At 43.8% G+C, this 14294-nt stretch overlaps 1 protein-coding gene across 1 annotated transcript in view; it reads left to right on the plus strand.

Annotated features, from left to right (window-relative positions):
* Nucleotides 1-698: 698 nt before the first annotated feature.
* PGM1 (phosphoglucomutase 1) overlaps nt 699-14294 on the plus strand; it is a 68803-nt gene continuing 55207 nt past the window's right edge. The window contains exon 1 of the mRNA XM_069593424.1: nt 699-1661. Coding sequence (XP_069449525.1) covers nt 1416-1661 — 246 coding nt within the window. The 5' untranslated portion in view covers nt 699-1415. The remainder of the gene's footprint in view (nt 1662-14294) is intronic.

The following is a 14294-nucleotide window of genomic DNA, read 5'->3' on the forward strand; positions in this document are numbered from 1 at the left end:
GTATAAAATTGTGAAAATAATAAAACCTATACTTTAGAAGCATTATATTCAATAAATATTACCTATTATTGTAGCCACCCTAACCAGCAGAAGTAGTGTGTGGCCCACCAGTAAACAGGTGGAAAGCAGTCGGTTGAATTAGACCTTTGGAGTTGACTCCTTTTTCTGACATGCAGGGGTGTTCAGTCACTCAGTCATGCCCGACTGTTTGTGACCTCATGGACTGTAGCCTGCCAGGCTCCTCTGTCCATGGGATTCTCCAGGCAAGAATACTGGAGCAGGTTGCAATTTTCTCCTCCAGAGAATCTTCCCCACCTAGGGATCAAACCCTCCTCTCCTGCGTCTCCTGCACTGGCAGGGGGATATCACAAATACCCTAATGTTTAGAGAGAATAGAAAGATTAAGAAGTCAAAATCTAGTTATGGCTGACACTTCTGTTGCTCAGAATATGCTTCCAGAAAGTTATTTATGCATGAAACTCCAGCTTAACCACAGGAAATGTTGTAGAGATCTTCCTCCACTCACAACGGGGTTACCTCCTGATAAACCCACTGGAAGTTGAAAAATATGATCATGAAGGGAAAATGCATTTAGTACACCTAATCCATCAAACACTGTAGTTTAGCCTAGCTTACCTTAAACGTGCTCAAAATACTTTAGCCTGAAGGTGGACAAATTCGTCTAACAGAAATTCGGTTCATTACATGAATGTCTCATGTTGTTTAATATTGTACAGTAAGTGAAAAACAGAATGGTTGTATGGGTACAGAAGGGTTCTACGTGTACCGCTTGTTCACCCTCCTGATCAGGTGGCTGACTGGGAGCTGGAGCTGGGTTCGCTCAGCTGGGTTTGCACAGCTCAACATCACCAGAGCACAGAGAGTACCTACTGCATATTGCTGGCCCGGTAAAAGATCAAAATTGGAGGTACGGCATTAGAAGCAATAAGTATTCTACTTATTGCTTTCACACCATCAAAAAGTGGGAAAATCCTAAGTGGAACCTTCCCAAGTCTTCAAAGTCCGCCTGTCCCAGCTCTGTATTTTTCCCACTTTGCCTTAAGTCCTTGCCCTGTGACCCAGTCCCTACTCAACTTCTGCTCTTCCACCTAGGGGAGGAGTTGTGGATTTCATTTTACTGTGGGTTGGTCGACAAGAGAGGGTAAATCAGAGAGGCTCCACCCATCTCACAGGAGGCTGGGGGTGGGCGCTCCCCATTCCCCTCCCTCTAGGACCTTCAAGGAGGTGGGCTGGCCGCGGAGGGCCCGTCCCCTGTCCCTTTAAGGAGGAGGGACGAGCACAACCGGTGTGGCCCCGACCCCGTCCGCGCTCTCATCCTAGAGCAGCTGCAGCCACAGCTCCGGCCGCCTCTCGCTTGGCAGAGTCCGCTTGGCCCCAGGAAGCAAGTCGCCACCATGGTGAAGATCGTGACCGTTAAGACCAAGGCGTACCAAGACCAGAAGCCGGGCACGAGCGGGCTGCGGAAGCGGGTGAAGGTGTTTCAGAGCAGCTCCAACTATGCCGAGAATTTCATCCAGAGTATCATCTCCACCGTGGAGCCGGCGCAGCGGCAGGAGGCCACCCTGGTGGTGGGCGGGGACGGCAGGTTCTACATGAAGGAGGCCATCCAGCTCATCGTCCGCATCGCCGCCGCCAACGGGGTAAGGGACGTGCCAGCTCCTCTGTCGCCCCAGTTGCCCGTCCGCCTCCTGCCGCGCGCGCTCCCGCGAGGCCACTTCCGCGCGCGCGGCCGCCGAGTCTCCACCCCCAGCTCCTCGGCGCTCTCTCTTCCTAGCCTGAGGCCCGGCGTGGGTCGCCCCGGGCGGGAGAGTGGCCAAGGGGAGCAGCAGAACTGCTCGTCTGACCGCTCCTCCCATCCCTCGCCCACTCCCACCCCGCCCTGGCAGGGCGGGGAGGCGCGAGGCGGGGAGCAGGGCTTGACCTTGGGAGGCCCGGCCTTCAGCCTCCTGCCCCACCCTTCTCTCTCCTCTCCGCTCTTCCCCTACCCCCGCCGTCGTCCGGACCTCTGACATTTACATTAACCTTTTCTGCCTGTGAAGATACAGTTACCGAGCCGAGCGCAGTCACCTTAACCCTGAAAGGTTAGAGGCCGCCGCCTTGCTCAGAACCCTCCTTGCATCCCGCTGGGTTGCCGGCTGTTCCCGTCTGGGACTGGCGCTGCCCGCTGGCTGCGAGCCGCAGGCTTTGGGCACCCTCCCCTCTGGTGGTACGGCGCGCCAGGGCTCGCCCCCCATCCCCTAGTTTGCTGGGACAGAGCTTCTGCCCTCTGCCCTGGCGCCGCCTGGTTGCTGGGGCTCAGGCTTTTGAAAAGGCTAGTCTTTGCCCCGTGTTGCTTCTGGATCTGTTCCACCGAGGTTGCTGGAGCTGAATTTTCATTAGCACAGAACCTACCTACTCAAGCTCGCTCATATGTAAGCAGTCGTGGCAGGCCAGGAAGTTAACGCAACACCTTGGTTCCGTCCGCAAGCAAAGGAACGTTAACCAACTAAGAATGGGCAGGTCCACTAACGTGAGATTTTGAACTAGATTCTTCAGTAAACCTGGTACTTCTGCGAAAATGTGGATTTATAAACCACAACTGAGGCAGATTGTTTCCTCACTCTTATAAAAAAGTTTTCTAACGAGTTTTTTTTTTTTAAGTTTCCTTTCTATAATTAACATAAGATTTGGCTATCCTCCCCTCTTCTGGAACTCATTCCCTTTAGTAATATTTTTATTCATTTTAGCAGTATTTTTTTTTTCTCTTATTAATATATTGAGGGCCATTTTGCCAAGCCCTGTGAAAAGCATTTCACTTGTGGTATGGCATCCATCCTCCTCTAGCCCTAGGACGTGGGCTTCCTTGGAGGCTCCGAAAGAATCCGCCTGCCAACGCAGAAGACAAGGGTTCCATCCCTGGGTGGGGAAGATGCCCTGAAAAAAGGAATGGCTGACCGGTATTCTTGCTTGGCGAATTCCATGGACAGAGGAGCCTGGGAGTCACACAGAGTTGGACAGGACTGAGCGACTAACGCGCACACACACACAGCCCAGTGAGGTAGATGCTATTATGGGCGTCTTGAAGATGCCAATGAGAAAACTGAATCTTAGGCAGGTTTAGCGGCTAATGGCAGCGCTTAGAATCCAGTACAGACCTGCTGATTCCAAGAACTTGAACAGTTTCTGGGTATGAAGAGACCCTGGAGTCTGAGGATCTATTTTTTCAGTGGTCTGTCAAATCTAAACTGGGAACAATGTATATTTGCCTCTCTGGGTCAAATAATTTATCAGCATCAGAGAGAGATGATTGTCTGGATCTGTTTTCTTTGTGGTCCTGAGTTTTCAGGCAACCTCAAATTCCCTGGAAAGAAGAACGAAGAATGAACAAAAGCTGTATCCTAGAGCAGCTCACATTCGTTTCCCTGTCATCACTTGTGTTGAACTTGCATTTCATTCACTTCTTCAGGAAATATACTGAATCTATATTATGTACAGAGAAATGTGTGGCAGGTTCTACATGAAGGAGGCCATTACCTTTTTAGGTGATTCAGCAACAAGGCTTTTTCTTAAGAAACTTACAGCATAGTGGGAATTTAATGGGTCCTATTCGAAAACTGTCCATCTGAGAGTAGTGTGGGATGGAAGGGAAAGAATTAGTTAAGACGAAAAAGTTAAGTTTTTTATTTTAGTATGTATAAAAATCCTCATCACCCTTTTGCTACTGCCCTATTGCTCCCCCCACCCCTTTTAGTCAGTCTTTGTAAAAGTTGTCTACATTCACCATCGCAGATTCCTCCCCTCCCATTCACTCACCATCTCACTGCAGTCTGGCTTCTGTTTCTTTCACCAATTCGCTGACATTGCTCTTGCCAAGCCTACTGAAGACTTTCTGGTTACTAAATCTATTCAACACTGTTTAGGCCTTATCTTAGGTGACCTTCCTGTTTAATCTGGCATTGCTGACTTCATGCTCTCTTAAAGTTCTTACTCCCTTGTCTTGATCACTCTCTCCTGATTCTACTCACACTTTTTAAGAGTTCCTACATGGACTGCTTGCCCTACCTATATCCTATCCTATTCTCTGGGTTTCTGGTCTCAACTCACTGCCCTCTGATTTTTTTCTTCCTGTCTTTCCTCACCAGGGATTTAAGTATGTTACTGTTTTTCCTCTGGTGCAATTCAGATAGCGTCTTCAGAAAACTTTCCCCAGCAGCCTCTCTCTGCCACTCTCCCCTCTTAATCTTTCCCCATAGATACTTCTAGAATAGATGAAATTATCTGTTTACATGTGACACTCCTTTGTAACTAGGACAATGCAACTTCCAATGAGTCTTTGTTCTAGTGCCTGAAATTATAAATTGTGAAGTGTATGGAAAATATTTCAAGCATAACTTAAAGCCATAGTTTATTGCCAATACAGTTATTATCATTAAACATCTATTATGTGCTTACTTCTCTTATCAGTCCTTGTGCTATAAGTACTTGGGATATAATATATTCCTGACCTCAGGAAATAGTGTAGAAGTGGAAGTGGACAGGAATAAACAGACAAACTAGGCTTCCCTGGTGGCTCAGAGGTAAAGAATCCGCTTGCAATGCAGGAGTCCAGGGTTTGATCCCTGAGTTGGGAAGATCCCCTGGAGTAGGATGTGGGAACCCCGCTCCAGTATTCTTGCCTGGGAAATCCCATGGACTGAGCAGCCTGGCGGGCTACGGTCCATGGGGTCACAGGAATCAGACATGACTGAGAGACTAAAACACCACCACGGTGTGTTTGGTGTTGTGAGGGAGTTGTGCTGAAGGGGCAAGAGCATGGCAGGCTGTACTTGAGAGTGGAAGGTACAGTGAGAAAGTCTTCACAAAGGCGTGGTAGTGGATTTGAGGGTTAAAGGATGAGTTGAAGTTTCTAAGGTGCATTTGTCAGGGGAGCAATTCTAGGCAGAGTAAATATCATAGGAGTTGGGGACGGTTCCCTTGGGCAAATTATTCAATTTCTGATCCTTTGCCCGCCTTGTTTGTGAAAACTGGAAATGACAATACATATGCAGAGAGGCTCTTGTGACAATTAAATGAAGCAACATATTTAAAAGTACCTGGTAGCCCTCTCTCACCTGGAAACTGAATGACACCTGTAGGGAAACCTCAAGATGAGCTTGAGGGCAGGACTTCCTGTGATGAATGTTCTGCTAAAATGGGGACACTGAGTTAATCATACCCAATCTGATGCAGATATGAACCTCCACCCACCCACCCCGCCCCGGCCGTAGATCTCAGTTTTGTCTCCTCCCTTCCTCTACAGTTAATGACCCCAACCAAACCAGAGGGGTGCCTTCTTAGATCCCAATAGGGTACACGTGACAACAGTTTAGCCCAAGTGAGAGAGGAGGGAATTTGGGGTGCCTTCCAAATGCTCAAAACTTTAGCCAGACAGACAGTGTCCTCAACCATTCCCAGTGGGAATCTAGCATTTGGAAGACAGTTCTGGAGTATCCCTGTTTCCTACTGTAACATCACTTGCATCCCAGGAACAGAGGGGACAGTTCCTTGTCTCTTTTCCGGACTGTGTGGCATGGGCCAGGGACATCTGAAAAGTTTGTTGCAGTGAGAAAATAAAGCAATACATGCAGAAGTGCCTTGTAAAATATAAAACATGAGGTGTGTTTTAGTGTGTTTGTTTGCTGTAGAGTGTGAAACAACAAGAGTTGGAGGGTGGGGTTGTCTCTAACCTACGTCCTCAACACACTTTACTCTTTCACATCTGGTTCCACCTGGAACATTCTTCTCTCCTCTTCAACCTTAGACCTGGGTTTAGTTGACACTTCCTTGCTCCTAATCCCTGAATCAAGTGCACTTCTTTTCTGCTCTCATAGCCTGTTTTGCTCACCCCCATCATAACACTGACTGCATCTTATAGCAGTTGTCTGTAACCCACCTGGCTTCCAGCACAAACCTTTTTGACTGTAAACCCCAAGTGAATGAAGATGGGGCTTGTCTTGGTTTCTGCTTTATCCCAGGAGACCGTTCAGATTAACCACAAGTTCATCTTGAGCTCCTCACCAGTGTTTGTGATCCTCACACTGATTGGTTTGACCCCCAAACGTCTCCTTACAGTGCTGATTAAGCCCATTGGACTCACACATGTAGTGACCATTTCAACTTACTTTTTAGCAACACAGATGTTTGTAGGCATATTAGAGTTCAGAATAAGAGACTAATATTTATTCAGCATTAAAATCCTTACCTGCAAATCATACCTGGGAGGAAAGTGCTTCATGGGTGGAATCAATCACATTCAACATCAAAAACAAACTCATGTATCAGTTACCAAAATAAGGCGTGTAGTAGAATCTATAGGAAAAATGGATCTCACCTTCCCTGCATGCCATTTTCTCAGATTTAAGTTTGGAAACAGCCAAATTTAATTCTGGGAAAATTCTTGTAACATATGGATAAGTCTATCAGCCCCAGGGTAGTGGAAATTAGTATTTCCCCAAATTCTTCTCAGGTCTTCTTGCAAACTCACATAACTCATTTGTGTTTTAAAAGCTCTGAAAATCCTACTTAACATTACCCAATCCAGTTTTCCCAAACTTTTAACCAGGATATTATAACTATCCATGAAACTACTTGCTTTGGGATATATTTATTTATGGAAAAGATCAACTGGATGAAATATCAGAAGACCAGTGACCAGGTTCCAACTCTACCATTTCTAACAGGTTGGGCAAGTCAACCAAATCTTTCTGTACCACCACCTACCTATTGCATTTCTTCTTTTCAGAAACACGTTGGGTCAGTCATAAAGAGGAAAGAAGAAAGACATTGTTCCCAATATGAAAACATAATGTTCAAAGTGTTTCAGACTCATGGCTAAATCTTCATTGGCCTGATTTGATTGGCAGTCCTCACTGTGTTTACTCAGGGCTTCTTCCACCTTTTCTACCTTGTGTCTCAGGGATTCATGTGAGTGGTGATTGGGAGAAGCATTGGGAAGGGGGATTTCCAACAGTTGAAGTTATAAAAACAACAAACCCCCAAGGCAAGGCACCCCCTTTTCACCCTTTCCAAACAAGCCCCTAGGGTTAGCCCTCAGTGGTCTATTCCCTTTGAGGATGCCAGATAAGAAAAGTCTTCTCAAAATTCTCCCAACTAAAAATGAAAATAAGCCCTCAATTACTTGGCACACTCAGTAGTCATTTTTAAAAGGTGATTTCCAACTTTGAGCACAGCTCCAAGGGCCACAGAATGACTAGGTATGTCTGCATCAAGTTCAGGGAAATTTAAGGAAGAATGAATAGACCATTGCAATTTACCTGTTTAACTTTCTTAGAGGTGTAGCCCACTCAGATCATTCCTCTGCAAGCTCTTCTAAAGTCTAAAAGGGCCCAAAATATGTCACTGTGGCATAAAAGCTATTTTGAACTGAAGCCATTTGCGAATAGACATTTTTCTGAACTCCTCTGTCTGCATAAAAGCAGAGTCTTCTCAACTGTCATAAATCCCCTCCCTGGGAGAGGATTTCTGGAAACCAGGGAAAATTGACTCAGCACCACACCTAAACAGACATTATCACTAATGTCTGTTTGTGATATCACATTATCACAAAATTATAATATTGCTTCCCCATTGTTTTAAAACCCCAGTTATCTTTTTGAAAAGTCATTTGTTTTCCCAACACTGATAACCACAGTGAAAGTGCTCATCTAGATAGAATTTTGAAGCCTAAAATGTTAGCTTTTCTCTTTTGGCTTCTATGCTTTGTCCCTCCCTTGATTTCTCCAGTGCTGATGGTCACTTTAAGACAGGAAAAGCTAGGTTGGATAAGAAGTCAGTGTCCTTAATGGGTTATCTGCTGGTAGGCTAGCTGCCACCATCTGGCAGAGAATCCCAGGAAAGATTTGAGGCCACAGCCTTTTCTGCTTCATCTCCTGCTTCATGGATAGCTGTTTTAGCTTGGGTACACAAATGGTCTTCATCTCAGCTCTGCAGTGCACAAATTACTAGGCTTGGGCAACATGGTGTACAAGCCACAGCCAAAGAAAACTTCCCTTGGCAGAATCATAATCTCCATTTCTGCTTGCAGACTGGCTAGTTTTTGTCTGAGCTTCTCTCTGTATTGTGGCAAGAAGCAGCCAACAAACATTCCTCTTCTGAACTCTCCTAACCATCTGCCTAGAGCTACACCTTTGGTTGGCCCATGGTCTATCTTCCAAGATAGCAGTGGTAAAACTTTTTGCCGTGGCCATAAAAATTAAGCTAATGCTGCATATTTAGATTCTGTTTTGGTATAGAGCACCAAATTTTACATTAGTTAAAACGTAGGTTTTGGCTGCTATAGCAGAGTTCGAGAATAAGTTACTTAAATAAAATAAAAGTTCATAGTAATAGGACCCTTTGTAACAGACTGGGTGTGGGGAGTCCAGGGCTGGTGTGGTGGCCCCATTGTGTCAGAAGGTGCATGCTTCTTCTCTCCTGTTGATCAGCCTCCCCTAGTGAGTTGCCCTTATCTACGTAGTCCAACATGGTTGCCCACCACCCTATGGTCATTTTAACTAACAGGAAGGGGAGAAAAGTGAAGGAAGGCACACCTTTCTCAGAGACTGCATGTAATCAATTTCATTCATGTCCCATTAGCTGAAACTTAGGCTAAGGCCTCCTCTAGCTGCAAGGGATGCTGGGAAATACAGGCATACCTCATTCTGTTGCACTTTGCTTTATTGTGCTTCTCAGATACTAAATTTTTTGCAAATTGAAGATTTTTGGCAATCCTACAATGGCTTTTTTCCTATAACATTTGCTCATTTCATGTCTCTGTGTCAAATTTTGGTAATTCTTGCAATATTTCAGGATTTTTTTAATCATTATTGTGTTTGTTACATGATCAATGATTTTTGAAGTTACTATTGCAAAAAGATGATAACTTGCTGAAGGCTCAGATGATGATTAGCATTTTTTTAACCAATAAAGTACTTTGAAATTAAAGTATATACATTTTTTTAGACATGGTACTAATGAACACTGAATAGACCACGGAATAATGTAAATATCATTTTTATACGCTGAGAAACCAAAAAATTTATATGACTTGCTTTTCTGCAGTATTCACTTTATTACAGTGGTTTGGAATTGAACCTGTACTATCTCTGACATATCAACGCTATGCTGAGTGCTATGTGTTAGACTAAATATTGGGGGTGTCAGTCTAAATGAAAGGTAGAATTGATATTAGAGAACACCCCACAGTCCTCATTATCCTAAACATGCTTTCCAAATTTAGTGAAAACCACTCAGTCATTTTCAAGTGATAGAGTTACAGAGAGAACACAGAGACTTAATTTTATATTGGTAACTAGATTATTTGAAAAGACCTTGACTATCATTTATTCTGACAACAGGCCTAGAAAGGAACGTAGGCACAAATTATTCCCATTATGGAGGACTTTTTAAATAAAGCAACTTTATTGAGATATAATTCACACACCACACAATTTATCCATTTAAAGTATATAACTCAGTGTTTTTTTTAGTCCATTTATAGCATTATGCAGCCATCACCACAATCTAATTTTAAAACATTTCCATCACCTTGACAGAAGCCCTGTGCATTAGCAATCAATCCCTCTTGCTCCCCTGCCCCTTCATCACAAGCAGCACTACTGTTCCTTGTTCTGGATGTGTACTCGGTCATTCAGTCATGTTGGACGCTTTGCAGTCCTGCGGACCGTGGCCCACCAGGCTCCTCCATTCCTGGGGTTTCCCAGGCAAGAATACTGGAATAGGTTGTCATTTCCTACTCCAAGGGGTCTTCCCAACCCAGGGATTGAACCTGCATCTCTTCCGTCTACTGCATTGGGAGGTGTATTCTTTACTACTGTGCCACCAGGGAACCCTGTACTGTACCTGAGGCCTCTATAAATTTGTATAGGTGGATTTTACACAGACTGAATATTCAGTTTTGGTTGCCACACGGAACTTATATTTGGCAGGTAAAGCCCTGGGAATGCGAGAAACAAAAGGCCAAGGGTCCACATCAAGAATAGGAGTTAGTGTCCTGTGCTTCTGTGCACACTGTCTGAGCGTTATTGATACACAAAGGTCCTCATTCTCAGGGGGCCTCCAGTTGCAGGAAGAAGACTCACACAAAAACAGACGATCACCATTGCATTTTATAAGAGCTGATACTTAAAGAGATTGCTGTGGACACCGGGCAGGGACGCCTGCCCCAGCTTGGGGTGGGAGTGAGTGTAGGAGGGGATAGTGTGTTCAATGAAGACTTTCTGTAGGAGATGAGCCTACTTTTCTCAGCAGACTCCTTGTCCAAAGCCAACCAGGCTGTCAAAAATAAGAAGTTTCTCCAGAACAGCTTCTTCATTTTCAAGTGTAAGCAGTCAGATTTCTTTTTTTTTTTTTTTACAAATGTATTTGAACTTATAGATCCAAATTAGTATTGTTCCCTGCCAAATCACCACTCTGGGAACCGTACACTTATTCCAGTGATGCGTCTAGTGCTGAAAGCATTTTGAAACTCCTCTATGGGAGTTATTTTTCAGCCAGTCGGTTTATGGGTCACCTAGGGAAACCAGTCACATTATTTTATAGTCATGCCTCATTTTTCACCTAAAACGATATAACAAGATTTGATCACCCACTTTATTCATTAGACGTGGCTCCAACCAATTTTCATCTCTTTCCAAAGTTCACATCTATTCTCAAAGGATGAAATTTGTCATGACTGAAGACTTTCAAAGAAAAGTGCCACTGACTGTAAAGACAGTTGCTAAAAAAGAGTTCCAGAAATGTTAGTGCAGCGTCAACATTGTTTGAATACATGCGCTGCTTCCCAGGGTGCTTGTCTTGAAGGAGAAAATATTAATTTAGATGAAAATACTCTCATGTAACTGTTGAAAATGAGTTATATTTTGTACTGTTCAAGCACACTGCCCTGAAAAGAAGAATTTAGAAGACAGGTTATGATGAGGGAGATTCTGGCATGCTGCTTACCTTCTACGGTTTACCGCAGAGGCCTGGGAATTCAGTTCTCTTCCATCCTGATAAACATCTCAACGTGTTTCAGTGCACTTAGAAATTGTGCACAGTAGGAAGGTTTGTGAAAACCCAAGTAGACAAAATGACCCTGAACCTCGAAAGGAATCCTATCAGCTCAAAGCCACAAGAAACAAAAACCTAGACGTTTAGCCTGTACCCACCTCAGACCTGAGAGATCATCCCAGGATTGCAAGGAGGCCAGAAAAAGGAGCTGGGATGCCATAAGTGGGTGGGGATAGGGAAGGACCTTTTGCTTCAGCAATAAAACTATTATGTTACACTGCTCCCATGAGGACTTTGGAAAATACATTTTGTGGAGCAAAATGAAATCCACTTAAAAATGAAGCAAAAGGGAAATAAATGTAGAAAGCTCAGAGGGAATCAGGAATAAGGTTGGCTCCTGTTACAGAAGCCAGCTGCCTCTCTGTGTGGGGCCACGCAGCTGATGCCAAGCCCTCTGAGGTCAAATCCATGAGAAATACTCTCATCACACAGTTCAGCATAGCAAGTTACCCTGTAAGTAATGAAGAGAGTAAATAATACCTGCCTTAAAAATTCATATCAGGAGATGAAGTAAAATTTGGGGAGGATTTATCATAGTGCCTGACATAAGTGTTTAGCAAACAAAAGATTCTGATGATTCTAATAATGTTTATGGTTATTCCAAACTCTGAAGCCAGGGGAGGGCAGAGGGATGGTCTTCTGTGCCTGCCAGCACCTCCCATTCCATCTCTGTCCATACATTATCCCTTGAATTTGATCTGTGAGGCAGAGGTTCACAGATGCTGTGTCAGTCACGAGCCCATTGATCTGAGGCCTTCACCTTATTGGAGCCATGAGCTAGCAGTGGGTAGGTGAAGATGGGTATCTCAGGATGGATCTGAGGGATGGTTAGCTGACCCATGCCAATGTCATGCTATAGACCAGAAGCTGCAAGAGATGTATGCTGGCATTGCTGTGAACCTCCTGGGCTACATGGATTTTCTCATTCAGTAAGCATTGCGGAGGACTCTGTACCAGGCAGTGTGAGATGGTTGTAGGTACAAAAATGAATAAGACAAAGTCTTTGTTCTCAGGATTCATGCCATTAGAGGAGAATTTATAAGCAGTTATAAAAATATGGTTCGAATACTAGTGTATTAGCTTCCTGTTGCTGTTATGACAAATGACTCCAAACTGGGTGGCTTCAGACTACAAAATGTATATTCTCACCGTGCTGGAGACCAGAAGTCTGAAATCAAGGTGTTGACAAGGTTACACTCTCACTGAATCTCCAAGGGAGAAGTTCAGGGAATCAAAGGAACACAGAGCCACTCAACCCCACCTCGAAGGGGAAGGGAAGACCGAGGATGTCTTCTCTTCCCAGGCAAGGTAATTTCTGTGCAAGCACAGATGATAAAGAGGAATCAGGGAGAACACAGCTGAAAGTGAAGTGAGGGTGGAGCCAGGATACAATCACTGGTTTAACATGTATATACCTGATACCTAATACCAATGCTGTCCCATTTAAAGTATGCTAATAGTAATGACCGACAAGATTCCAGACAAGAAGATTCCAGAGCTCCGTTATCCATAATGCTTCTGTAGACTTCTGACATAATGTCAGATGGGAAACAGGCCATTTGGTGGCTCCTTACCAGATAACTTTAGTTCATAGTGATGGATTGGAATGGAAGATTTGGATTCAAATCTCAGCTGTAGAATTTATTGTACAATATCATGTATTCTGGGCTTCCATGGTGGCTCAGATGGTAGAGAATCTGTCTGCAGTGCAGGAGACAGGGTTTCGATTGCTGGGTCGGAAGATTCCCTGGAGAAGGGAATCACTATTCACTCCAGTATTCCTGCCTGGAGAATTCCATGGACAGAGGAGCCTAGCAGTCCATGGGATTGCAAAGAGTTGGACATGACTGAACGATTAACACTTTTGTATTTTTCATCATGTATTCTGCTTAAGTAAAGCTCAGTTTTTGCACTTGTAAAATGGAATCAATTCTAGTATCTGCTCTATTGGGGAGTTTTATGATACTTAGTTTAAATAATGAGTATACCAAATTTTGGGGAACTGTAAAGTGCAACTCAAATGAGAGTTTCACTGTTGCTTTAGGAGAATCACACCACGGTGACTTTATTTTTTTAACCCTTTTTTTTATATAAAATTTTAAATTGAAGGATAATTGCTTTACAGAATTTTATGGTTTTCGTTCATACATCAACAGGAATCAGCCATAGGTACACCCATGTCCCCTCCCTCCCAAACCTTCCTCCCATCTTCCTCCCTATCCCACCCTTCAGCCTGTCTTACTCAGGGAGCTCAATCACGATGACTTTTGACTTAAGCTTCCTGCCAAAACAAATCTCAACATCCAATTTTATCTATCATCTTTCAAAGTCCAGAACTCAGATGTGCTAAAGAATAACCAAAAAGTAAATATATCATGCCATTTTGAGGATCTTACTGGTAAATCCATATTACCCCTTTTACATCAGAATTTTGTTTCAGTATAACTTTTTTTCAGTGTAACTTTTGATGTCAGACAGACATAAGTTTCATTCCTAGATATGCTGTTTATTAGCTGTTTGTTCTTGAGCAAACTGTCTGAACTCTTTTTTTTTCTTTACTCATTTTTAAAATTAAAATAATATGTCTTTAGAAAATAAGACGATAATGTGTAGGAAGTTACCTTGTACAGCGCCTCACACATAGTCATAATGAGCAGGTTGCTACACTGGGTAGTAGGGATTTTGATGAGAAATACAGACCCTGTCAACTTTACTTTGCTTATAGTCCCCCAGGCAGCTCCCACCTTCTCAGTTTCCCTTGTTTTCTTCCAGTTGGCCAGTAACCTATCGAGGTGTTCCACAGCTATTAGCCTATAAATTTCAGAACAGAAATGTCTTTCTTAGAGAGAGAGTGTTTCATGCACAGATCCTGGGGTAGGGTGGGGGACCTGCTCTACATAATTTTAGATTTCTGAAATATATGATCAGCCTGATCATAAGTTATCTCAAAAGAATACAGCACCAAGCCCCCAAATCAGCAAAATTGTCCCCAAATGGCTCAGTACTAATCACAGTGTTTGGTATTTGCACACCAGGTCTACTCATTAGGGTCTTAGGGTAGTGGTTCTAGTATAAGTTGGTTGGGTCTGCTTGCTCCAGCAACTTCTCCTGAACAATATTTGAGGGGTGATTTTACCTGCCAATATGTGCAGAGCATTTTCTTGTTGCTCAGTATTGGACTGTGC

The sequence above is a fragment of the Ovis canadensis genome, chromosome 1 (genome assembly GCF_042477335.2).
Source record: "Ovis canadensis isolate MfBH-ARS-UI-01 breed Bighorn chromosome 1, ARS-UI_OviCan_v2, whole genome shotgun sequence".
Lineage (NCBI taxonomy): Eukaryota > Metazoa > Chordata > Mammalia > Artiodactyla > Bovidae > Ovis > Ovis canadensis.